General features: G+C 42.7%; 1 protein-coding gene across 1 annotated transcript in view; it reads left to right on the forward strand.

Annotated features, from left to right (window-relative positions):
- The window catches only part of stxbp6 (syntaxin binding protein 6 (amisyn)), a 51,143-nt gene extending 27,423 nt beyond the window's left edge, over positions 1–23,720 (forward strand). The window contains exons 3-6 of the mRNA XM_056426881.1: positions 13,276–13,406; positions 13,673–13,838; positions 20,112–20,269; positions 22,473–23,720. Coding sequence (XP_056282856.1) covers positions 13,276–13,406; positions 13,673–13,838; positions 20,112–20,269; positions 22,473–22,496 — 479 coding nt within the window. The 3' untranslated portion in view covers positions 22,497–23,720. The remainder of the gene's footprint in view (positions 1–13,275; positions 13,407–13,672; positions 13,839–20,111; positions 20,270–22,472) is intronic.
- The last annotated feature ends 3,821 nt before the right edge of the window (positions 23,721–27,541 follow it).

A 27,541-nucleotide genomic window follows, 5' to 3' on the forward strand; every position in this document is an offset into this window, starting at 1 on the left:
AGGTCACCCAGAGGAGCAGCTGGAGTCCTTCTCTGGATCGACAACACTCCCTGTGGGGAAGTTCCTGCCTGGCGTCAACCTCACCAGGACACCGAAAAACACCATATGCTCCCCACCAGCCAACTCGCACCTTTCCCAGGATTTCAGACTGCCACTGAGAAACGCCATCACGGAGCCTGGAGCCGTGACAGATATGAGATGCTATGTGGCCGCTGGTCAAACTAGGATCAGACAGAACTATCAACAAGTTGCACTCTATTTAAGGTTGCATTAAGTCGTTTTTGACCAAGTTAATTTCTATCCAATTTAAACTTCTTGTCGGAGTTGTGTCTTGGGATGTCCTGGATTATTTATATAGAAGTGCAAAGTGAGCATTGAAGAATACATTTTGACCAAAGTAGAACACCTTGTCTTGTGCTTCCTCATTTCAACTCCTATCCTCTTCTTCCTGTCCTCTCAAACCACAAAGCTGGGGGCACATCCATTATCGGCTGCTCCATTGCCTCTTGTTGCTGTGATGGAAACAATTTATCTTCAAAATAGCAATTTCTCACAAAGTAAGAAAAACAATCTTGTTTTGAGCAATGCGACAATACATTCTTATGGAGGTAATCCAAAGGATTGTGAAGTAGTTTTGTGAGCCTCAGAGTTTTGAGATTGTTCCCAACCTGAAATCCTTTCACCCAATCTGAAAATGCAAGAATCATGAAAGGCTGAGCCTGGACTTACTGGCCAGCAGCGGCCTGCAAAGATGTCCGAATCTCACCAGCTCATCATGGCTGGCAACATGTTTGCAACTGATTAGTCCCTAGTGCTGGTTGAGCACTCGCACAGTGGTTTATTTTGGGGTCAAATGAAGTGGTCACCTTGGACAAAGTGGTACATTTAGAGTAAAATCACATGTAATGATGTATGTAATAAAATGCAATGCTACTAAAATATTTAATAGAGACCCATTGTGGCAACCAGGCGAAGTCCGTATGCTTTAACCCTTGTGTTGCCTTAGGGTCATTTTGACCCGAATCAATATTACACCCTCCCCCCGCTTTAGGATTAATTTGACCCCATTCAATGTTTAATGTCGGTGTTCTTTCGGTAGTCAACAAACAAACATAAAGTGCCTCACACTTAAACTTGGAAAACAATATTAATTCTAATAATTTTCTGGAGGTTTTAATTGCTGGCATCAAATTGAACCCAAAGGGTAAAATATGTTAGTAAATATAAAGGTAACAGGAGGGTGAAACATTGAATCGGGTCAAAATGACCCAAAGTCGGGGGGAGGGTGTAGTATTGATTCGGGTCAAAATGACCCTAAGGCAACACAAGGGTTAAACATGCAGTTCCAGAAAACGGGAGAATTTATGCACCAAATACATTCATTACTTAATCTTCACAAACTGTTGCTTAGGCGCTGCAGGGACAGGAGGGAATGCTTTACACGATTATTGTGTTAATTATATGAATAAAGATCATGCCTCTGCATATAACCTTTTCATCTTGGGCGCTGAGGCCATCGCCGGGCGGTCGAGCAGCGTTTAGTGTTCATCGGGATGTAAAGGTGAGATGTGGACGGGCATCTCCCTCTCTCCAGCTGTCTGAACCGCCTGGTGACGGCAGACTGCAGGGACTCTCGCTGTGGACCGTGTCGACTTCCTCTGTCGGGCGCTGGGTGGGCTCTGCTCTGGTATTTCACATTAAGGGCATGGCTCTCCCCCCTGCAGACTCCCTGACGGTGCTGCATCGCCACATGCTGTGTTTTTGTGGCCAAGCACACACGTGTACGAACATGTGTTTCTGTTGGACGTCGTCTCTCATTCATGCACGATTTGTTAGATGTCAGATTAACTGAGAATATCGTTTGAACATTTTCCCTTTCAGTGTGCATTGCAAAATGCTCATCCCACTTGTAAGTATTTTGTATTTTTGTTGTTGTATTTTGTATTTTATTCAGTCAATCAAATCAAATACAATACAATAATATCCTATATAATATACAAAAGAGAAAGACTGAAAAGGTATAGGTAGAAGCAAAAAATGAAATCAGAATAAATCAGAAAATTAATATAAAATAAAGAAGAAAATAAAACAACAACAATAAACAAAATTAAAAAAAATATATATTTATATATACTACCACATACATCTTCCATATTAATACGTTTTTAATTACATTTATAACTCTCAAGAATTGTTTTATAAATAATTCCCTTGAAAACCAAAAAGGAGTTCACCAGTCTTACATCCATTTCAACATTATTCCAGAATTGGACTCCTTCAACAGAAATACATCTTCCTTTAATCCCTTTTTTAGGCTTTTGTACCGTGAATTTACAAACATCTCAAATCATATTTACACTCATGTATTGAAAATAAACTTTGTACACAGTCTGCAGTGACTTCGCTTTAGCTCTGTACTTTGTCTGCATTATTTTATAATTAACCAAATCATTACATTTCATAACACGTGATCTGTAAAATAAAGGGTTTGTGTGCTCATAGTAGCCAACATTATTCATGATGCGTATCGCACGTTTTTGTAACACAACTGTTGAAAGTGAGTTTTCCAAGTTGAACGGAAGGCAACAGAATCAAGGTTGTCCCTCTTTTCCTCTGGCGCTTCACACTATGCTGAAGGCGGAAGGAAAGGAAGAATGATATCAGAGCTCAATATCATTCCCCCCCCCCCCCCCCCCAGCTGTTTCCCTGCTACATGATCATCCACCCATGGAAGAACCAGATGGAAACTGATGACAGGAAACAAATGAAACTTCCTGCATGTTCATGATCATCCTGGTAGAGGAGCACTCTGCCCTTCAATGACACCGACACTGGTTTCATCTGCTTTTGGGAACATCGGCGACCCATTCTCTATATTTTGCCACCGGAGTCATGAAGTCATTCCACTGTCACTCCTTCTCATCCAGCAGAGATGAGTTTAACTTTGAGGTATGGAAAAGACTTTCTAGGCACTCGGCTTTTTTTTCAGTTTTGACTTTCAGTCCGATGTGAGGATCAGGATGAGTTTGATTTCTGTGCTTGGCGGACACAGATTGGTCAGAATGTGATTGGAACGTATCTGATGACTATTCGGTATTAGTCGATACCCAAAGTCCAGGTATCGGTGTTTGTACCGGGACTGAAGACGTCGGATCGGTGCATCCCTAAAATAAAGAGACTGGTTTATCCAGTCGGCCATCGACAGGCTTGCAGTTATTCTGTGACGGTGATCACAAACTCCACGAGACCGATCCAGGTTGTGTTACATCGTCATATTGAACCCCTCTTTCATATATATCGCTCCAAAGATGTGTTCCTGATGTACATTTGTATATTTAATGTCGCCAGTTCATGTTCCCTTTATTCTATCCCATGACCCCTTTGTCATGAGTTCTGAATGATTCATCCTCCGCTCCACTTTGAACACATATTCCCAAGAGCAGGATTTGTGGGTTTAAAATGAGAGTAAAGGCAACAGGGAATGGACATCCTGGTGCAGGAGAGTGTTTATAACCTTGTCAATTAGGTGAGCCTCATGTTGGGGTTAACCTTCCACTATTCCTTTGATTTATTTCCCACTGGACAAATCAGTTTGTGAACTATGCCTCACTTAATTATCAATTTCCAGTTTAATACAACACACGTGTCCTACGCACCTTTTTAACTGCAAACATCTGTCACCATTGCGTCATTTTGGAAATCCGGTTATGTCATCTGTATCATCTTTTAGATCACGATGATTCAATTCAATTCAATTCAATTCAGTTTATTTGTATGTTAATTCACACAAACAAATTTTTGTCTCTCGTACTACAATCTGTACACATAGACATCATCCCTGCCCCTCACATCGGACCGGAAAGGAAAAACTCCAAAACTTCGGAAAGGGGGAAAAAGGGAAAGGAACCTGAGAGAGAGATCCCTCTCCTAGGATGGACAGATGCAATAGATGTAATGTGATGTAAGAAGGATGATGAATGTAGACAGGAAACTCTGAATGGGGCTGGAACATGAGGAAAGATATCCAACTGAGACCTACGACGTCATCCTCGGGGCTCCGATGACGGTGATCATTTTAGTTTTATAGCTACAGTTAAGAAATTAAATAATCAATAATATTTGAATTCAAAATGCTATTAAAGTACCTCCATACCTAGTGGAGCCTTCAGCTCTATGTTGGGATGCTTTATACATGTAATGTGTGTCTCAGGTGACTCCTCATGAGCTTGATCTGCCTGTAGTCTGGATCTCTGGTGAGGAAGTCTGATGATGCTCGTCAGCATCCAGCCTCCTGGCTGACATGCTTCATTTGTCATGTACCCCAAAATGTTGCCAGAGTCCAAAGCGTAAACAGGTATTGCTTCAATTTGTTTTTTCGCTTTAAGAAATATGTCAGTTTATCCATTTGCTTGAAAAGTATTCTGCTTTTGAGGTTGTTTATGAAGCATTAGCAGAGTTGTCTCTGGGCCGGGGTCCAACGATTTCATATAGATTTATCGTTTATAATTTGTGAACTTGTATTTGCCTCGCATTCATTATTGGCCTCGCCATGTAATCGTGAGAAGGCATTTCAGGCGGGGTTCTAGTCCTGCCTGGGTCTAGTACGTGATGGGGATTGTGATTGCAACCATCATCCAAATACACTACTGTGTAGATATAGACGATGACTATGTTTTTCAATACACAATAAAACATATGTTTCCCCTTGGGCCAAAGCACACCCTGAGAGACAGACACGACGAATAAATGCTGTTGCTTTTTTTTCTTTAAGCCTTCATCTTCTGAAAAGTAGACGGTGTCTCAAAGCTGGGAGAACAAAGTGCCCTGCAGCATCGTACCACATGACGCAATCATTTGGTTTGCAATTAAAAAAAAGTGTTCTGCTGTTATAGGGCCAAACAAACAGTAGTAGTCAGATTTCAGGTATAAAAATCTCGAAGGCAAACATCATGGAGTCAAAAGGCAGACCACCCAGATGAGAGGTGCACACTGCTGTTTCTCCATGGTGACCATTAGTCATGGAGGTTTGTTAGGGGGATACCATTACTGCAGGGTGGGCTTCAGGCAGTGGGAAAAATTAATAACCTTCATCCCTGCATCTTGTTCGCCTTCCGCCCCCTGACGTATCACTGAACACACATTCAGTTCTAACGCAGTAAGACATTAGAAACACTTATTTTAATGGTTCATTTGGGAATCTTAACAAAACGTTCAAAATTATATAAAATCATTAAAATATCTAAAAATGTATGAGAAGAAAATGACATCAACAGCAGCAGACTGTTCAAAAAGGCTCAATCTACCAATTAAAATGAACGTGAAACATAACAGACAGACAGACAGAACTCACAGAGAACACAACCTCTCTGAACGTGAACAGGTGTGTTTTCTCCTTGTAAACGCCGGCAGCTCCTCTCAAACCAATACCGTCGGCCCCGGGTTGAGTTTTTAATAAGGAAAACTATAGAAGGATATTTCACGATTATGGTAAGACAGGCAGAGTGTATGCTTCAACTCATCTGAGCCGATCAAAAGGCTCTTGTTCCCTGAAACGGGCCACGGCTCACCAGTTCTTACTCTGTGACCCGGTTTACAGATCTCTGTTCCAGGCTCATCAGTTCAGGTCATCTTAAAGAAGTAAGTGTTGAGGAATGTGCTTTTGTTTTGACTGTTTGAAATACCGGCACATACTCTGATTACATCCGGATTAGGTTGCAATGAGGTCTTCGTATTTTAACACTCACCAGAGTGTTGGCCCATGTCGCACATGTTGTGTTTACGTTTTCATCTCTTTTCACACTGAGCTGAGAAACTTCAAAATAATGACCCGACACCGGCTCTTTTGTCTCTATCTTCGCTTTAATCGACGTGTTATCTTTCCAACATGGACGCATTTGCCTTATCTCACTGAATAAATGGCCAAAAAAACAAAACGTATGAGAACATGTCGATTTCAGCCGAGTCCTGCTGAAAGGCATCGCTTCAGGTTTCACATGAGCAGGAGGGAGCCGTGAGAGGCTGATGGGAAGTTTGCTCCGTGGCATCGGAGCAGATGCCTCAGGTCAGTGCCCAAGTGTAATTAAATATGTCCTCGTATCCGTGGGCTCGGGCTCTAGAGGAATGTCTACTATGTGGGCTAGCTGGGTTCTTAAGTGGTCCGTGGAGCCGCCTGGTGATGGATGAGCTCAGGGGGCCACAACGTGGAGTAAAGGCCTCGCGACAGACCTCGTGTTCCTGGAGGAGCACAGGAGCAGAAAGATAAGCCACACCTGGCGTGGTGTAGATGTGGAACCATTCATCACGTGTTATAAGACAAACAAATGCATATCTTGCATTCGTGTTGGTCCTTTGTGTTGCGTTTCCAATGGATTCCTTTCCTTTTATCTTTTCTCTTGGCCTCTCTTCATGTGCAGCTCTGTTTACGCCGTGATAACGTCCCCTCACTTCATCCATCAGCTCCTCGAGCTGCATTCCCCCGTCAGACGGCATGTCGGCGCGACCAGGAGCGTCGTGCTGTCAGAGGGGCGTCTCATCGCCCCAGCGGCGCTGCTGTGTTCCCGCGCTACAGGACAGCTGACGTTAGTCATGTTTAGTGAACTGTAATCTCAACGGAAGAGAGAAACTAGAGAGCTGAGATGACATCTACATGTTGCTGTTTAGTGAGTCGCTCAGTCATATGGCGTGTTTAGGCAAAACACTAAAATAACGATATTATTAAATTTAGAGTAACCCTTGTGTTGCAGGCTAAATTACACATGTACTAATATTGCTTGCATACTTACATACATATATGCACTGCATACCTTTTTATCAATAACATGCAGAGTAGATATTACAAATAAATGTGCTGATCATTCAAGTTCAACCACATTATTTAATGAATAGATTCTTAAATAAATAAAATCATTGTTGAGTATCTTGAGTATCAAAAACTTAGGTGCCTCAAATGAGTTTTTATGTTGGATGGCTGACACATGATTGGTCAAGCCTCCAGAACCCTTAATTCATGTCATGTGTTGTCCTTGGATGAGTTTCATAATCTGATGGATCACAGCTGAGAATGGAGGCAAAAGGCAGTTTTAAAAATCTCATTTGGATTTTGAATTCTTAGCGTTGAAGAGGAATGACTTTCAAAGGATCCTCCGTCATCCTCTGAATATATGGTTTGAAATATAAATGCCACGCAAGGCATTATTAAGTTGATCAAAATGCAAACGTGCAAAGTCTGTTTTATTTCATGCAAAAATGACATTTCTTTTTCAACAACATTTTTCCAGCTGCCTCCTGGTGTTTTTCGTCGTTTTAAAGCCCATTAGCGGTTCCCCATGATCCTCCCACTGTGAAGGCTCACAGCGATTAGCGGTCGTGTATGATTGTTGTTTTCAGGCGTTGTTCGTCACTGACTGGCTCCCAGAGCTGTTGGAAACACGACGATGTGGCTGAATCTGAATGTTTCCTTGTAACATCTCAGTTGTCTGCACGCTGGGACCGACAGCTTATTTAGCCAAATATTCAAAAGATCATTATTTTAGCTACCAATCATTTTCGGGAGCAGCACTGCAGTTTTAAAATTTGATGGTGGCCGTCTGCTGCTCGCTACTAAAACTCCTTTTTATGGGCCAACATGTTTTGGCCATTTGACTTAACTCAAAGAAAATCAAACTAAAAGTTGATATAAATCATCCGACACTAAGTCAGATCCTTAAAACAATGAGCAATGGTCCATTGTTGGTGATGCTCTGTTCCGCTGGGCGTGTCTGTCTCTGCTTTTGGAGGACAGAGCCGGTCCTTGTTCTCCTCTAGCATTCACGATGTTATAAGAATCCTTTTGACTCTCGGTGCCTTGCCACTGCAGGGCCACCGTCCTATCTGAGGCCAACTCGTACACAACGCTCACTGTGAATGCATGAATAGACTGCGGAGGCCTTTGTGCCGGGGCGTTGCTCCGAGTCTAGCCAGTGCCGTGGTTCATTCCAGTGACGGCTTCTTTTTGGAGAAAACAGTGTGTTCCAGCTCAAGCCGAGTGGCTTTAAAATAGACCTGTAATCATAGAGCCGGGTGGGTAGAAGTGTCAGACGGGCACAGGGTGGACAGCAACACGCAGCGACATCCAACATGTCAGGCACACTCTTTTAATATTGGTCTTGCACCATCGTGCATTTCCTGCTAAGATATGAAACCATCCTCTAATATATAAAGCAGGATATCATTTCAGGTTGTCGCATTTCTTTTGGTGAAAAGTGATGTCGTTGGAAGAGGTCAAAACTCCAGCAACACTTGTAGTTCAAAGGCCCTCTGCTTTCACATCAATGCACATTTGACTTCACTAAAGAGGGAGCACTTCACACCACCAATGAGTCAATGTTAAATGTGTTCTGCATCCTCTTTTCCTGAACCGTGAACTCATCTAATATTTCCTAAACTTTTTAGAATCACTGTGCTGATGATTCATGTGATTCGGCTGCTTAGTGTGTGCATACACGTGTGAGCTATCCGAAGTCATTTCTGGCACTCGTCCAAGCCCAACACTCATGGTCCTTCCTCCCCGTCCCCGCATGAACCTGGTCAGCTGCCGGCCGCATCTCCTCAGGTGTCTTTGGTGCCATGCAAATGAGATTGCCATGGCACCCTCACTGTCGGAGCACTGCGGAGCCAAGTGAGCGCTAACTGAGGATGGGTCTGATTTGAGAAAGCGATCCTCAGCCCGTCTTCTGGAGACGGATGCTGTGAAGAGTTTCGTTAAAGCGGGACAGATGGGAGAGTCGACAGATTGGAAACATGCATTCATCTTTTAAGCTTGATTAACATCTTCAGGAATTGTCATCCGAACATACACATCAGTTTAGCAACACAGTCACAGAGACGGATGAGGATGTGTCACATCGATGGGGATACCAAGTTCATTAAAGTTTACATCATTTATTTTTTCAATTTGTTGCGACACATCGGAATACTTGAATTTTTGGGCTTTAGAAAGCAGCAAATGTGGCTTTATTTAGTCATGACACTGCAGTTCTGACGATATAGATATACTGTATGCATTTCGAGGATTTTCCAGATGTCAGCTAACGTTGGCTTGATGGATAAGTTGTGCTGTGTGTGTGTGTGTGTGTGTGTGTGTGTGTGTGTGTGTGTGTGTGTGTGTGTGTGTGTGTGTGTGTGTGTGTGTGTGTGTGTGTGTGTGTGTGTGTGTGTGTGTGTGTGTGTGTGTGTGTAAATATAGTGTGCATTTCACACTTTTCTTTGGTGCATGAGTTTGAGTTTTTTGGTGCATTTGACTTTCTCTTGTTTGCGGAGTCTTGGGATGACATCTCCTTCCAAGGGCAACACGCCGTGAATAGTCCCACCTTCTCTTCCTCGTCTTTTGTTATTCCCTGGTTTTATTTAGATTTTCATGTCGGTTCTCGGATGGCACGAAATGCTGATGTTTGTCATATTTGAACACACAGTGAATATGACCCGACCACTTCACTGTTCAACGGGAAAGAGAAGCAGAGGTTCGCTGCCCGGGTTAAGAATGCAAGCACGAAAAACCAGCCACACACACATCCAGCAGAAACACGAGAGAACTACGAGCTCCACGATCCGTCAACATGGTTATCTGTTATGTTAATATTTTAAAAAACGGATATCAATTGGAATGAAACGGAGAGTACTTTAGTGCTGAGATGAGTGGGACGAAGGACGGAATTATGTAATTGGACAGGAGGGGAAAAGTCCACGATACTTCTGTTAGTTATTAGAACATTTAGCATGTCACTCATGGACGGGCAACACGGGGCTGGAGAGTCCCAATACATACAAAAGATGAGGAAGAGTCCCACGGGCTCTTCCTCATCTTTTGTTATTCCGTCCTTTTAGATTTTCATGTCGGTTCTCGAATGGCACGAAATGCTGATGTTTATCATATTTCTGGCTTGTGAATGGAGATTTTTGATAAGCGTCGGTGTTGACACAAGAACTGAGTTGTGTTATATCAGTGAAGGAACGTTATTAATGTTCCACACATGGCGGTGGTCCTGCTTCATATTCTGTTTGCTCTCATGGCGTTGTTGGTGGGCTCCAATGTTTCTGCATTAATCCCAGAGTTTATTCAAACTCACGAAAGCATTGGTATTATTATATATTTAGTATATATTTGTTTTCCTAGTACTGTACTATTTTAAACATTTCCATAAATGATGGATGCATTCATAATCAACAACCTGCACACATCTCACATGATCCTGTCTGTCATTGCTGCTCACGTTTCTCTATTAACCACAAACTCTGATGGGATCAGCCTCAAAGGAAACATTGGGAGGATTTCCCGTGTGAGATCCACAGTCTGTGAATCGGACGGTCCGAGGAGTTTTCTTTGTGGCCGCTCAGCCAAGCACAACAAGGGACTTGTGGAGCGGAGGAAGTGAGAGCATGTCCCCGTCGGAGCAGCGCAGGAACACCTTCCTCGGCCTTTCTCTGACACGTGGAAACAATGGCTGTGGGCTTTCCGTGTTTCTCGATTATGCAGTGTTTTCTTTTTTTTCTCAATCTCATAAAGTTTATTATGCTTTCACATTGTGTCCAGGGAGTGTTTGTGATTTGTTCTCTTTGCTTTGTCAAAGTGAAACAAGTCAGGGGATCGTGTTGCATTACAGTTTCGTATTCGATCCCCTTCATCTGTACAGGAGTTCAAGCTCGGTGAACTTTGACCTGGGCATCTCGACTCGTCGGCATAATGACTATTCATATTCATATTGCACGTGGTGGTCGGGTTGTTGTCTGATTTAAAAGTGTTCTAGCTTAACAACGTTAGCAAAATACAATATCAAAAAGAAGCCCATGTGAAACTCAAGGGATTAAGAAAATAGCTTCATGCCATTAGACATACAGACATCAGTTATTTTCTCCCGGTGGTTTTATCATGTCATCATTTTTCTTGATAAAGAAATCTTTTTCTCCACACACACAGTGTCACATGCTGGTTTTATTCATCATAAGAGAAACTGGAGCATACATTTTCTCAGTCTTCTCCTTAATTGCCGTCGCAATAGAGCGATCTCTTTTAACGTGGTTTTTAATATGCAGGGGAGCAACTCGGACACGGTGGGAGTCGACGCCTCAGCCTGAGACGGATTGGAGCGGCACGAAGGTGTCTGGCAGTGCGATTCAGACCTCTGTGTTGATGTGGAGACGAGTCAGCTCCGTGGCCTCGAGCCCGCAGGTCTCTTTCCATGTTCACTGCATTCAGGTCTCGGTGTAATTTCAGAATTGAAGTGAAGAAAAGACCCGAAGAGCACGGCCAGGTTTCCCCCGCTAAGTAAATATGCACTTCTCGTGCTTCACGCCATTTCTCCAGTGGTGTTCGCTGTTCTTCTGACCCCGGGGCCACTGATTGTTTTACAAAGCAGGCTCTCCACAAAGCTTGTGGTATGACGCTGAATATGAATATATATATATGTGTCATTCATAATCATCCTCTTCTTCATCTCTTCTACGGTATTCTGTAGGCGCAGACATTTGCCACCGCTGAGACGCGACACGAGTGTCACAGTGAAACTATTGTGTGAAATAGTTGTGAAATGTTATTCCTTGAATGGAAGGCGTTGCCAACACTGGCTGCTTGTGATGGGCTTCTATCGTATTTTGTAACATTTTATAAAGAAAGCAGTTTCAACTCATTTAAAAAACATTTTATTTTCAACAGGAATTAAAATCGTCAGATTAATTCCTGAGGAAAATAACCATTGGTTCCATCCCCGTGGCGTTAAGACCAGAGAAAGACGGTTTCGAGTCCTTTATCTCCAAGATTATTGCGCGACTGCAATAAAACCAATTCAACTTTCATCCGTTGGGGTCGAGTCGTGTTTCTGTTCTTTATTATATCATCAGTCTCAAATGTAGCTCAGAGACAAATTATTCTCGCCGAGAATTGGTTGACCTGAGTTTCAAGACTCCTCCTCTTCCACACACCGGTTCATCGCATGCATCTATTAAACCCTCCATGAAAGTTTCTGTTTTTTAGAGCTTCTATTAACCCTCGGTTGACCCCAGACAGCTCTGGTCCCTCATGTCATCCGTTTGTTCTGGCGGTCTGCTTGAGTAAAAATGTATTCCCAAGAAAAAAAGAGTTGTTTAAATGTCTGCCGTATTGTGTCTGTCTGATCTCCCCTGGAGCCTCAGGCTCCTCAAGTATGAACAGCAGCTGTCCAAAGGATACTCACCACTGAAGGTATCAGCTGGAGTCACATCCAGCCCTATATGTTCTAAATCAATTCAAGAGAAATGAGGTGTGGTAGATCTATCACAAAATAAACCTGACAAAAGGAGATAACATGGTTATCTCTGTTATATTAATGTTTAAACACAGATATCAAGTGGAATGAAACTGAAAGTACGTCAGAGCTGAGATGAGAGGGACGAAGGGCGAAATGATATCATTGGACGGGAGGTGAACAGTCCGAAAATATCTGTTAGTTATTAAAACATTTAGCGTGTCACTTCCGGAAGGATGGATTAATTGGGTCCAAATGCCTCCAAGAATCGATGAGCAAACAGACTTTGTTCTGGATTGTAAAGATGTTGTCGACTCTTATTGTTGTACGACAGGATTTTGGATTTTGTACAGGATTGTTTTTGCACCAACTAATGAAATCCCTCAATACCTGATGGCGAATGCACAATGTAAAGCCACCGTTGGTCCATTCTTCTCTTGCGACTTGTTTATTTAGGAATACAACTTACTCTCTGTCATCAATTCCCCCCAAATGTGTTTTGATATTTGACGGGGCTTTTATTTGACTTCTTGTGAGAATTTCGCCCCGACATGAGCTGTGTGTCCGGCTCGGTGTGAACATAATGTCGAGTGTTTATGCTCTTTAAACCAGTGTGTGTGTGTGTGAAACCTGTTTATCTATGTAACTGGAATAGAGGTCACACCTGTTGAGTAATGTATTTTATATCTGTTCATTGCACAGGATGAACATAAAGGCCAGGTCCACGTGTTCAGGGTTTGTCTGTTCATGGTCGCGCTGCGTCTTCCTAGAGGAAATGTTTTTTATGGCCTCTGTTGCTATTGGCTCCAGAAGTGAGCTGTCCATTGTTAAGGGATGCCTTTGTTTCTGCCGCCCAGAGAAGGACTATGCAATGTGTGTTGCCTCATCTTGTGACCTGACCTCTCCCTTCACCCCAATCAAAACCGTTCCAACGACATCATAGACTTACACATAAACCTCATATTCTGGAATTTGATGTTAAATGTTCTCTGGTGTGTTTTTATTGTTTTTGTTCCCACAGTCACGAATAAGAAACCCTCCCACGTGTCCATCACGAAGGTGAAGCAGTTCCAAGGATCTTCTGCCTTCGTAAAGAGGTCCCAGTGGACCATCAACCAGCTGCAGCAGGTCAACGGCATCGACCCCAACAAGGTATGAAGCTCCCCATCCCTTTCAACCGCTGCTTTTAATCCAACTATTTATGTCGGCAGAGAGTATATAGCTGATACGCAATAACTAGTTGCCTTCCACCATTTCTTCCCTTGATAGTTTCGATGTTTCTTTTCCCTGGCCTCACACACTCACTTCCCACTCATGTCTCTCTCTCTCACTGATATTTGTCTCTAATGTGCACCTCCTGCAATTTCCCCACCGTGGGACTAATAAAGGAATATCTCATCTAATTTATTCCTTCGAAGGACTCTGCAGAGTTTGACCTCATGTTCGAGAATGCGTTCGACCAGTGGGTTGCCGGTTCCGCAGGAGAGAAGTGCTTCTTCATCCAGGTTCTTCACCACACCTGCCAGCGCTACAGCGCCACAAGGAAACCAGAGTTCGTCAACTGCCAGTCCAAACTGCTGGGGGGTGAGACGATCCCTCTGCTAACCGTCCCGGTAGCATCGCTCCTCCGAACACAGCGGCTCTGCTCGGCCAGGCCCGCTGCGTTCGGACCGCGCTGTGAGCCAGTTTGAATCTGTGCATGTACACTACCGTTCAAAAGTTTGGGGTCACTTAGAAATGTCTTTATTTTTCAAAGAAAAGCACTGTTTTTTAAATAAAGATAACATTAATCATAAATACCCTCTATACATTGTTAATGTGGTAAATGACTATTCTAGGTGGAAACGTCTGGTTTCTAATGAAATATCTCCAGAGGTGTATAGAGGCCCATTTCCATCAACTATCACTCCAGTGTTCTAATGGTACATTGTGTTTGCTAATCGCCTTAGAAGACTAATGTCTGATTAGAAAACCCTTGTGCAATTATGTTAGCACAGCTGAAAACAGTTATGCTGGTGATATAAGCTATACAACTGGCCTTCCTTTGAGCTTGAAGTTTGTTGAACAAAATTAATACTTCAAATATTAATCATTATTTCTAACCTTGTCAATGTCTTGACTATATGTTCTATGAAATGTTCAATTGACCCCAAACTTTTGAACGGTAGTGTATAATGATGACCAGCAGCTGGTGTGTGTGAACATGCATGCTTCCTCCTCATACACAGCATCTGCTGGGCGCTCGGCTGCAGTGAGGTCCGTGAGGATGGCCAACAAAAAGCATCCGCTGTGACTCAAAGCGTCCGACTCAGATCAACTGGTTTACAGCTCATAGAAATACACCACGGAGTAATACTTCCTCCTTATTGATGTGATGTTGACACGTTTCATTGTGTGCTTTAAGTGTGAGACTCATTATTTTCAATTGTTTTCCACCCTTCGAAATAACATTAAGCCTCACAGTAAGAGCTGTGACAGTTAATTAAAAACTAACTTCCCTCTTTGGAGGGAATATTCAATCTACGGCCAACTAATATGTGAAGACTGCTAATCAAACAGTTGAAACCAATGCCCAAATGTTTAAGATATGTAAATCTTAAATCACAAAATGAGTCATTTCTATGCTGCACATTGTGTGTTTTGTTACACAGTGAAACCAAAGAGTGAAAGCAGCATCCTGAGCGGTTTAATCCGATAGTCATCTGTTAAACTCCAGCCCTCTTCTTTAACCATTCAACCGGTTGTATTATGCATCAAATTATTTATGGGAACGCATTACAAGCCTGCCTCTTGGTGGGTGTCCATCCGCCCCACATAAACAAGAATCAATTACCGGATTATATTATTTTAGATAAGAGAATGTTTTACTTGAAATGGCTCCGGTGCTTTTTGAGAGCTTTCATATATGATGCAAACAAGAAGAGTCCACTACAATGCAGAGGGATGAAGCTGTGCTTATGGGTATAAAGACACTATAGTTAGTGTCAAATGTCCTTTTTGTTCTCACTGTGGGAACCCAGCATCTCCTCATGGATGACCAAGCTGCCGTTCCTTCAACGTTCTGTTATGTCGCCTTGACCCCCCTCCTCTAAAACAACAATGTTCTCATTGAACTTGCTCAACCGGACCAGATGGTTGGTGTTCTAGTCTTTGTGTGCGTCGGTGGGAAGGTGTAGAGCTCTGAACAGGCGTCTTCAGAGCAACACGGATCATGAAGTGCACATGTTGCACATGGACCACACGCCACCAGTAGATCTGGAAGGACCCTGAGAGGTAGCGTTGTTCTCGTGGATGATCACGCGACACATGGTACTGTCTCTGATAACATCCTTCTATTAGGAATTCATTTACCAACAAAAACAATCTGTCCTATTTAAAATACACTCTTTTGAACAAACAATCTGTTTTTGATGGAGCTATTGTCACCATGCTGAAAATCCATCTAGCCAATGATCTGCTCATGAACTCCTCGCTCTGTGAGGAAAGGAGGTTGTGTGTGATAGACTTTAAAGTTAAGAGCTCACCACACGGACGTCTCCGTGTTGCCGACTCTGTCCACTCCGGTTTAAGTCTCACACCAGTGCAAAACAAAACTCATGACGCTGCTCAGGTGTGGGACCAGAACTGTGGAAGACTCCATCTGCAGAACTGATGTACACTAGCTGTCGACACGACTGCCAAGTGCCCGAGATGGACACGTTTGTTTTCCCACTCAAGATGAGGAGCATAACATGAATGAAGGAGGCGCCGGTTGTGGGTGTGATGGAGGGACGACGTGAGAACGCCATCAGCAGTGTGTAGATGCCACCAGCGTTGGTCATGAAAGCTTTCCCCCGCGCTGGTTGTGTCTCTACGAGACGTAGACAGAGAGCTGCAGGCAGGATGTCCAACCCCACAAGTTCACATCGCTCTGGTTCCCTCGACAAAAAGCCAACGTTGAACAAACTGAAGCATCGTCTCGTGACTTCATGTAAACACCACGAAGCTAAAGACGGACATTTGCCAGCAACTGCGTTTTTTAAAGACACTTAACCCTCCTGTTACCTTTCGGGTCAATTTGACCCCATTCAATGTTTAACGTCGGTGTTCCTTGGGGTCAATTTGACCCCAGGCTGTTTTTCACTGTCAAACATATAAGAAATATCAACTTTTTTATTTATTTAAAGGGCTATTTAGGTAGTCAACAAACACACATAAAGTACCTCACACTTAAACTTGGGAAACAATATTAAGTCTAATAATTTTCTGGAGGTTTTAATTGCTGGGGTCAAATTGACCCCGAGGGTAAAATATGTTAGTAAATGTAAAGGTAACGGGAGGGTTAACCGATGCAGCATTCACAGGTTATTTACGGATGGATCTTAGACCCGAGAACAACATGTTGACGTCTCTTCAGCTTTTGTTCACCACAAACCTCGTTTCAGACATCGAACACAAAACCCATTAAAAAACGTGCTTTGACTCCAAGACGAGAGACTCTGAACTCATTTCCAGGTTTTCGGATTCGATTTCTCGATGGCAAAATGAAAATGCATCGCATCACGAGTGTCATAAGACTAAATATGTGATTAAGTCATACAAGCACAAATAATTGTTATTTAAATGGTTTGCACTGTAATATCAACTCCAGTCTAGAAACACATTTAATTCAGGAAAGATCAATTGATGGACGACTAATCAAACAGTTTCCAGTTTCAAATTTCATTTTGCATGACATTCACAACTGAACCCTCGATACTTAACTCGTGATTTAATAATCCAGAAGCGGTAACCCCTCTTGACTAATCTTCAAACTTGTTCTCACCATCGGAGCTAACTATGATGACGATATATGATGTTTGATATTCTCTCGTCACAGAAGACCAAGCTGTAGATTCAGTCATTATCCGTTGCCAGGTCTATTTGAACAGAATGTGGAAAGAATTTGTTTCCCACCACAGTCATCTACTCAGACGAGGTAAGCCAGCACAGTAACGTTTACAAAACTACTTATAAACGACTAAAACGTGTTAAGTTCCTCCAGAAATCAAGGAAATTAAAATGTCTCTGTGTGTATTGTTGCTGACTAACAGGTGATGAGTCCCAATAGAAGGCAAGTTTGACAAGAGGCCACATTATCGTGCAGCGAGCACATTGTAATATAATAATTAGTATATCTAAATCTGTAGTAGAGAGTAGATGCACTTCACAGTTCTGGCTGCACTAGATGAGGTCATCACACAGAGGAGGACTAAACAATGGCTCAAAACAAAGCCCTCCCCTGCCTTCTGAGCCGAGGTCTCTGCTTGGCTTTCGGGGATGGTGGTGTCATGTTGAAGGATAGAATGTGAATATCTACACACACAAACACACACACACTCACACACACTCACACAGAACTTGCAGGGTTTGTACGGTCATGGAAAACCTGGAAAAGTCATAGAATTTTAAAATGGTCATTTCCAGGCCTGGAAAAGTCATGGAAAAAAACTTAAATCATAAAAGTTTTGAAAAAGTCATGGAAATTTGTTATAATCATGTGTTAATTTACGGCAAGTTTGAAATAATTAAAAACAATTTTAAAGAAAGACGCTCAAAATGTAAGCCGGCGTGCGCTCTCGATACGCAAGATTTTCTAAAATGTTCATGTTTATACCGAGATTTCAGTTTGGTCATGGACATTTGGTTTAAAGTCATGGAAAAGTCATGGAAAAGTCCTGGAAAAGTCCTGGAAATCCATTGGTCAACATGTGTAATAACCCTGAACTTGGCTCTGGATGCTCCGAGTGAGCACGAGGTCAACGTTTCCCTGGTTGGTGTTTTCACGGTGGGGCGTGGCTACGCGCTGAAAGAGATTTTAAGTGTACGTCCAAAGGTCATGTGACTTCTGCTCCCTGTCCTTGACCCTCACCGTCAGAGGTGAATCTCTTTTTGACGTACGAGGGCGGTACGAGTGCTCCTTCCCTCATGGTTTCCTCAGTGTTCTGTACTTCTGTATATCATGTCACACGTTAACATGATGATTCTGATGGAAATGAGGCCGTTTGAGAAAGGGAGATGTTCTCAGAGTGTATGGGGAAGCGGGGGTTGTATTGAGGATGATGGCAGGTTCACTCCCTGGGCCCGAGGAGGAGGGGATTAAGAGGAGTCTGTCTGGAGGGGAAACGCTCTTATTTTCTTCTATAGTGACAACCGAAAACTCCTCAGTGAAAGGGTTCTTTTGTCTTCTTTGCTTCTTTTTTCTTCTCCAGTAAACACTTTTTCAACGTAGGATAATTACACATGAAGTTTGCTTTGCTTATGGCGGTAGAACTCTATATATTCACGGTGTAGTTATTCTGTTTAAGCGTCTTTGAGTATTCTGAAAAGCGCTATAGAAATGTAATGCAAACTATTATTATTAATAATAATAATATTATTATTAATATTATTATTATTGTTATTATTATTTTATTATTATTACTATTATTATTATTAATAATAATATTATTACTATTATTATTTTGTTATTATTATTATTATGCCGTATACTGCAACCAAAGGAAAAAGCAACCCTGACGGGTGTGCAGCTTGTTTCTTCATCTGAAGAGGCGTGAGTCGTGGTCAGTGTGTCCTGAGCTCTGGTTGACCACAGGAGGACCGCGTGTGTGCATCTACACTCCCTTCTGTGTGCGTGAGGATGAACATCTATACATCCATCGGTGTGCGGCACAGGTGTGTCTCTACATGAACTGCTTTGACTTCATCGCGTTCACTTCTCTTGACGGGGCTCCAGCTGCTGTCGGGCTGTCAGACAACCCGCTGCAGTCGAGCCGGCGGTCCCAGGTATCCGTCACTCAGCCTACCTGCTTCGATGCCGCGGGACATACGCTCATGTATTGCAATTTCCTGTGGGACGAGATTGAATCCAGCCTGTCAAGTCTGAATACTCTCAGTACCACCAGGCTCAAACTCATGGACTGGATCTCCACGGATAATACAGACCCTGAACACAATCTAATGCAGCTCATCTTCACACCGGGTGTTTGTTGTGTTTTTATTTTGTTCACATTTTAAAGTTAGGTCATTTATTTAGTGGAGTCCTGAAGTGACTCGGGGTGGTCTTCATCAAATCAATACCCCCCTGAAGGTGTGAATGACAAAAGGCAGAATATCGTAGCCGTTTTGGGGGTCTTTTTTAAATGCTGGCAACCCTGTGGTGTCATAAAAGTGACCTGTAGGACCTTTCCACCGCAGAATGAGGTCCTCCGCCCACAGAGAGGGAGCAGCAGGAAGCTGCTGGTCCGAGGCTCGTTGCTGGCTTAGCGCCTAGCGACGGCGTGCGGTGGACTGATGGCTCGCCAGAGGACACGACCGCAGGCCGGCGTTATCGGGAGATGTGTTCTCTCTTCAATTCAATTCAGTTTATTTGTATAGCCCAATTTCACAAATTACAAATTTGTCTCGGAGTGCTTTACAATCTGTACACATAGACATCCCTGTCTCAGGGGTAATGAAGGGAAACCCACGATCCCTTTATCGCCCCACAGCGAGAGGAGAGGGAAGACATGACATGGGGTGCTGCTGTTGCATATTCAAAAGGTTAATTCCACTTGATCTTTCCTTGAAGTTGATCAACTTTGAAAGTAAAATCGTTAACCACCTTTCCATGTTGCGCCTGATGGAAGACATTCACTCCCCCCCCCCCCCCCCCAGACTTTACACTAATGATCGTGGTCACTGATCTAAAACACGTTTCTAATGTCACAGGCCCATTTGTTACGACTGGTCTCTTACGTTCCCATCTGTCTTTCCTTTCCTTTCCGTGTCCCTCTTCTCTTTTCTTCTTCACTCGTCTTCGCTCCGTATTGCCTCTTCCCCCCCGACCCTCGTCTGCAGGTAACAGTATCCTCCACTCGGCTGCAGACAGCGTGACGAGCGCCGTGCAGAAGGCCAGCCAGGCTCTGAACGAGCGCGGCGAGCGGTTGGGTCGGGCGGAGGAGAAGACGGCGGACATGATGAACAGCGCTGAGCAGTTCTCTGTGACCGCACAGAAGGTGAGGCGACGTGTTGGCGAGGTACCTCATGGAGCACGACCTCAGGCTGGGCTGACTGCATTGATTTTAATTCAGCAAATGGAATTTTGTGGATTATCTGGTCATTATTAGTTTAGCCAAAATATCAAATATTTATTAAAACATGAGGATATTTGCAGAGGTTGCTTCATTATGACTTCCGCCTCCAAGCAGCTCTGTGAAGATATATATATATATAAATATTTATATATATATATATAAATATTTATATATTTTGTGTTATGTTTCTTTCCTAATTTACTTTAACTTCAGTAGCGTGTTCCCTCCTCCTACCTGAATCCTTCCATATCGTCTTGTTTATCAGCTAAACTAATTGCATGCGCTTTATTGAGGCTATTAGTGTAATGTGATTCTTTTTTTCCACTCCAACATAAGAGTGCGTGTTGCTTTCTAACGAGCGCAGCTGATTATGATCATATCCGTCTCTCTCACAGCACACAGAATGTGACTTTAAGAGCACGCAGTATACGACTTTGCTTCTGCTTCTTGCGTGAGATCCGGCAGCCTTCACCGACACATGTGCCATCGACAGCGGGATGTCGATAACCTTCAATAGGACGGCTATCCGTTGTCTGCCACGTATTTTGAACGATGCGTAACGCTACGCTCGTGATAATTGAAAGACGTTACAAAAGCCTCGCAAAGAGGAGCTTCCCCATTGGGATGACGCCGAGGCTCTGGTGGGTCCAGGACTGGAGAACCAAAGAATCACGAGTGTGCTTTTACTTTTACTTTCCTTTCTCATTTCACTTTCTGTCATTATCTTTTCTATATGTTTTGTGAAATAATTCATCATTTGTCTGTCGGCGGCCTTCCAGACTAATGAAGAAGTAGTTACCTTCGCATTGAAAATGCGGAACTTTATGTTTTGATCGCCGTGTATTTATTTATTTATTTATATGCGTGTTACTCGCATAACAAAAACAGTTTAAAACCGAATCGCATGAAATTTGGTGGGATGTTTGGTTATTATCCGGGGACCATTTGATTAGATTTTGGGATCAATCAGGTCAAAGGTCAATGTCATGGAAAGGTCAAAATCTTCTTTTTACCATAGCACGGTCAATTTGTATCCAATTGGCATTCAACTAATGCCAAAATGTTCATAATTCAATGACCATTCTTGTGATATGTGAAGGTATGCGCTCTACCGAGTGCCCGTTCTAGTTACTGATGAATTGAAACCAGCGTCTTTATTTGAACCATTACATTTATGTCTCAGGATTGCTTCAGCGATGGCTTGACGCCCTCGTGTCTGCAGCCCTGTGGGGGGGTCGCCCCCTAGCTCACGGCCACATCCCATCTCTGAGCCTAACTTTGTGTCAGCAGCCGATTTCACTGCTATCTCCATTTTAAGCACGCCGTCATTCCTCCATGCTGCTCTACTGCCCCCACTTGTTTGATCTGTAGACTTCAGTTTTCCGATTCTAGCAACGTTCTCCACACTATGTGTGTGTGTGTGTGCACGTTTGTGTGAGTGTGTGTGTGCCTTCCATCCTCACGTCTCCATACCCTGGAGCTTTGTATAAGATCGGTGGCCACGGCCATCTCTCTCACGAGCTTCAAGCTCAGTCCATCAGGATCCACGTTAATGAGATGAATCAAATGACCTCGTCGTTGCCCGAATACAAATAAATACCATGACCGCTGGCTGCCGTCCAGCAACTGTAGAATCGAAACAGCTTTTACTCTTCTAGTGGAACTTTTCTAAAATATCAAATCAGATATGTGCCGTGCCTCATTCTCCTCACCCTGTTGCATGTTTTGTCCTAATGCAGTACTCTGTGTCTTTAGCTGCGTCGCATTTGGCTTAACCCTCCTGTTACCTTTACATTTACTAACATATTTTACCCTCGGGGTCAATTTGACCCCAGCAATTAAAACCTCCAGAAAATTATTAGAATTCATATTGTTTCCCAAGTTTAAGTGTGAGGAACTTTATGTTTGTTTGTTGATACCTAAATAGCCCTTTAGATATATAAAAAAGTTGATATTTCTTATATGTTTGACACAGTGAAAAACAGCCTGGGGTCAAATTGACCCCAAAGAACACCGACGTTAAACATTGAATGGGGTCAAATTGACCCTAAAGGTCACAGGAGGGTTAAAGGGTGATTAAAAATTATCATTGTACTATCCCCCCCCCCCCCTGATTTTTCTACAGCTTGCCATGAAGCACAAGTGTTAGACCACCAGAGGGCGGGGCGCCATTCGCCAGTTGCTGTCCAAGAGGATTCCAGTTGTTATTATTTTTACAAAGATTTAATATGATTGCTATATGTTAACAATGTTAACATGTTAATGCTTTGGATTGTTGCTCTCATCGGGCTGGGGGAGGAAGAGAAGCAACCGACGACACTGCAGGCAGTCAGCAGAATGTTTCATGCTTCGGTTTTCAAAGAAACGTCCCCGACCATGACTGTTTGATAAGCCCCTCCCCCTCTCACACGCTCCACCATTCACCTGAGAGTACACATGAGCAGCATCACTCCGAGGCGAGGAACAGCTCGCGTCGTTTGTCATGAATCGTTGAGGTTACGTCTAATCGCTGCAGCGATGATGCGGTCTGGTTCTTGAGGGCGGAGCCTCTGTGGGCGGAGCCTCTGTGGGCGCCACAGGGGGGACTGGTTCTGGCCGCAGCATCAATGAATCCCAATCTAATGTTCCCTCTGCGCTTCACTCTTGGACATTGCTTGTTGTACCGTCCATCATTTCAAAACAGTATTCGTCAAAAATGTTTTCAACATAATATTTAATAAACTGCTTATGATATAAAATACAATATTTAACAACCGGGAAATATACTAAACTTGTCAAATGTGTCTACGATTCAATAACAACCCAAACTACATGGAATACAGTTGCCAACATTCAAGTCCACTTGAAGAACTGTTTCCAAAATGATCTTTTTAAGTATAATTTGTTAAATAAACATAACACAGTTGTGCATTGTAAAAAGCAAAACACTTAGTTCTTGTCGTATCTCGGTGCCGGTAGATCTAAAGTGAGATGTTTTGAAATGACTGCTGTATTTCAACTCGTAACATCCATTCGTAATACCGTTATGCTTTCTGTATAATTTGGGTCATAGAGAAACTGAGAGACAAATGACCAAATGTCTTGAGTATTAGCAGCGATGTGTCGTCGTTTATTTGTTGTCAGTGCTCTCACATCGACTGTAACTTTGGCTTCCTCACTCGGGAGATACCGTCCTCACAGTCGAGATGCGTTTGATTCTTTTCATGTTTTTAATTGAGTAATTCACAACGCACTGACAGCCTAATCTTGCAGAGCGCTCGTGAGTTCATGCTGAAACGTTCCAGTTGCCTAACTCTTACTGTGATTTCTTCTTCTTGCTCACACTTTGGATGTTTATTGTTTGAATAAAGAAATACAGTTCAAATGTATGTTATATTATTGTCAGTGTCCTTTTTAAAACTTACTTTAATAGTCCGGTCAAACACTGGATTCAGAAGTTGTCCATCTATTTTTTGGGGTGTTTTCTATCATTGTTATTGCATTTGTGTCTTTGACTCGACTCATAAACAATCGTCTAAAGTGTATTCCCTCGGTTCAGGCTGCAGGAAACCATAACAACAGTCTCTACACAAAAACCTCCAACGAATGATAGAACCTGCAGCTCTACTTTACTGATAGGTCCTTTTAACACAAGGAGGAACATTAAACAATGACTAGTTTTAATTATCAATGATTACTGAGATGTTACATGTTGTTCTCATGGGTAAAAAACGTGCACAAAGTGCCCCTTTGAATTCTGATCAATGAAACACAGAATGCAGTGTTATGACACCCAATATATATATATATATACCCAAATAGTGTCCATAACCATATCAAGTATATATATATATATATCTCAGTGGAGGAATGCCAAGTGCATCTTTCCCACACACTAGTTTGGCTCATACTTCAGTATTGGTTTGCAAAAAACTTAAAATTGTATTCTAGGTAATTATCTGTGCTTTGACAGTTGAGTGTAATCTATACATTTTCTCTTTTTTATTTTAAGTTGATGCTGCGATATCTGGACCTGTATTACTTAATATTGCTTTATTTTCAAAACAGCTGGATCCGACAATTACCATAATGCAGCTCAATGGCCATTTCTGTCATTTTTCAAATCCAAGATATGTCTAGAGGTTTTCCTCTAGAGACACAGAGGGCAGAGACGCATCTCTTCGTGGCTGACATGAGTCACATGACCAGTAAACGGACCCGTCTGTGTAAAATCAGTTGAGTTTCCGCTGCTCTCATTGAATATCCAGCCATAACATGTTTAACAGCTTCTGCTTTTGAACATATAGTTTGATGAGAACAAGTTGCTTAGATCACCAGCTTTTCTATTTGTTTAAATGAACAACTGTCATTATAAACTGGTTGAAAAGATCCATTGATATACAATATTAAAGTTTAGAGTTGCTAGGTATCGAGTTGCAAGCATCAGTTTTCTCTAGATCACTTTTTTAAAACTGGGAATTTATGAGGACACCCACATCCAAGACGCTCCATCAGCTATATACACACTTGTCCTAACTCCATCACATAATGATGTATTTATGTCAAGTGGTAATCCTGATCATTCATATAGATTTACAAAGGTGTAGCAGAGTCAAGCGAGCAGGAATCTTATCACAACATCTATGTTCCCCTCTCCCTCCTTGCCATCTCTTTATAGGATTTTAATCTTCCAATTAATGATGGGGGCCAGAAAGGCAGTAAGCGCAGTGGCGGTGCTGGGATACGTGATCTATGGCGTTTAATGCTGCGGGGGTGTAAGTGCCTCATAAAAGCCCGGGTTTAGAACTCTGCCACCGTTACTTACTCTGCCAACTCCTGTGAATCATTCACGGCTCTTCCCTAAAACCCACCTCTAATGGTCCAGACCTGCTCTCTCTTTCCTCTCCCAGCTCCAGCACCGTGTCTCCTTTGTTCCTGGACCTCCCCACCTCATGAGTATTGGTCTCTAATCATCACTACCGGGTTTCTATGGATGCTGGGATACAATAGTTTACACCTTTTACACAAACACTATTTAATCCCAGTTGAATTACATTCGTCCACCACTAGAGGGCGCACCAGCCTCGTACTGACCCAACTCCTCTGTCAGCTTTCTTTATTGCCCAGTGGCTTATTGATTAGCAGAGCTGATTATTAGTGTGTCATTCCAGTGTAACGTAGGCATTGATCGGAGACTGAAGGTGTGGATTAAGCAATGATTGAAAGCTGTTCAATGTCAGTAATTGCTCCAGTAAATGTCCTGATAAGGACTCGAGTTACAGATAGAAGTCTTCAGACATTCACCCAGCCTGCAGACGGAGCACCACACGTATTAGTAGAATCCTTGAAGATAGAATAACATAAGTACAGCAATGCCTGTCAGGCTGTCTGATCACTTTCTTTGTATGCGATACAAATGGTGCATATTATCTGATGGAAACGGTCGCAATATGGAAAAGGTATACCACAATATAACACTTCTCCGTTGTGAGTAACGGTCCCTATATTTAGCACATCATCAGGAAAATTTTCCTAAAAGGAAATGTAATACTAGGATAATGGCCTCTATCAGTTATAATATTCAATATCATGTCTTGTTGCATCATTATTACAGATGTATGAACATTATTTGAATGTTGTATCTGGTCAATGTAAAGTGTATTTAGTCTATTTTATGTACTGCTTGGTAGTTTGATCTACCACTTTTTGATTTTCATTATCGTTTTTTAATATACCGTCTTAATCTGCAAAGTGACCAATGGCTGGAAAAGAGAAACATCTGTACATGCAGAGTGAACTCTGGGACGTCAAAGTGGTTGTTTTCCAGTGATCTCAGGCAGAGGTCACCTTGTCGCCCTCCCGTTGGCCAGCGAGTCTGTGTCCCTCTCCAAGGGGACGCCCAGCCAGCCTCAGGGCGACTGCTTTTTTAATCTGCCGCCTCCCCAAAGCTCCACATGAGTAATTACAAATCAGAGGTGAGAAGGTGGAATGAATTGGGACTGCGCCTCTATTCCTCATTATCACAATGCAATGATTCCTCAGTAGTCCAATGAGTCGGGACTGGTTTAATGGCAAAATCAAAGAATCGTAACTGCAACGGGATATTGTGTCACTCAGGTGTTTTTTAAATTGGGATCAAAATGCTTGTTGATAGTTCTATGAACTATCAGAAAAAGTGCTTCAACACTGTTTCACATGGTTAGTTAGCTCCAGTGTATGTTCTACATGTGATGAATGTATCAGCCTCAGTTCAATAAGTGACTTTAGAAAGAAATAGAACAGCAACAACTGAACTTTTCTGAGCTGATGCATTGATGAAAGGAGACCACCACTGTTGACAGTCAGTCACAGAACTGATTCTTCTATATGGATGAAATGTATTTAATGTCCATGTAGCCTTAGCGTTTTCATCCTCCTTTGGTTTCTGTGTGCGTATCCCTTTTCCATGGAGCGTTGACTGAACTGTGAAACCGCAACTCACTCTGCTGTGATGCTGCGTCTACAACACGGCTCCAGACACCTGCAGCTGCTGCTCATGTCACCGTCACAAGCAACACGGTGGCCATGTCGCCCCACTGGATCGGTGGAAGGAAAGCGTGTGTCTATTGGACTCACACGTTTACTTTAACCCAGAAGATGTTGTGATGTCTTTGCTCTGTTCCTGTACAACGTGTGCGCTGGTCAATAACATGAGGCCAACCCTAACCCTCACATTATGAGGCCAACCCTAACCCTCACATTATGAGGCCAACCCTAACCCTCAGATTATGAACCCTAACCCTAACCCTCACATTATGAGGCCAACCCTAACCCTCACATTATGAGGCCAACCCTAACCCTCACATTATGAGGCCGACTCTAACCCTCACATGATGAGGCCGCTGCTGCTGTTTTATTGCTCTCCTGCTGCCTGGGATCGATGTCATAATGTCTGCTGGCAACTTCTGCTGCTTATTACGACCTCTGTACGGTGTTTTTAGTTGTGTTGATTAATCGATGAGTTGATTGGCAGAAAGTCAACAACAATTTTGATAATCAATTGCAATGTTTCCAAGTAAAACCCCCAAATATCAGTTTCAGTTTCTCAGATGTGAAGATGTGAAACGTTTAATGATATTTAGATTGATTACCTTTGGCAAAAACAAAAGAAGAACCTTGAATTATTTACCGACAACAATGCAAATAAAAGTTGGTTGCAGCTTCAGCGAACACGAC

Source organism: Pseudoliparis swirei, chromosome 11, assembly GCF_029220125.1.
Source record: "Pseudoliparis swirei isolate HS2019 ecotype Mariana Trench chromosome 11, NWPU_hadal_v1, whole genome shotgun sequence".
In the NCBI taxonomy this organism is placed as follows: Eukaryota; Metazoa; Chordata; class Actinopteri; order Perciformes; family Liparidae; genus Pseudoliparis; species Pseudoliparis swirei.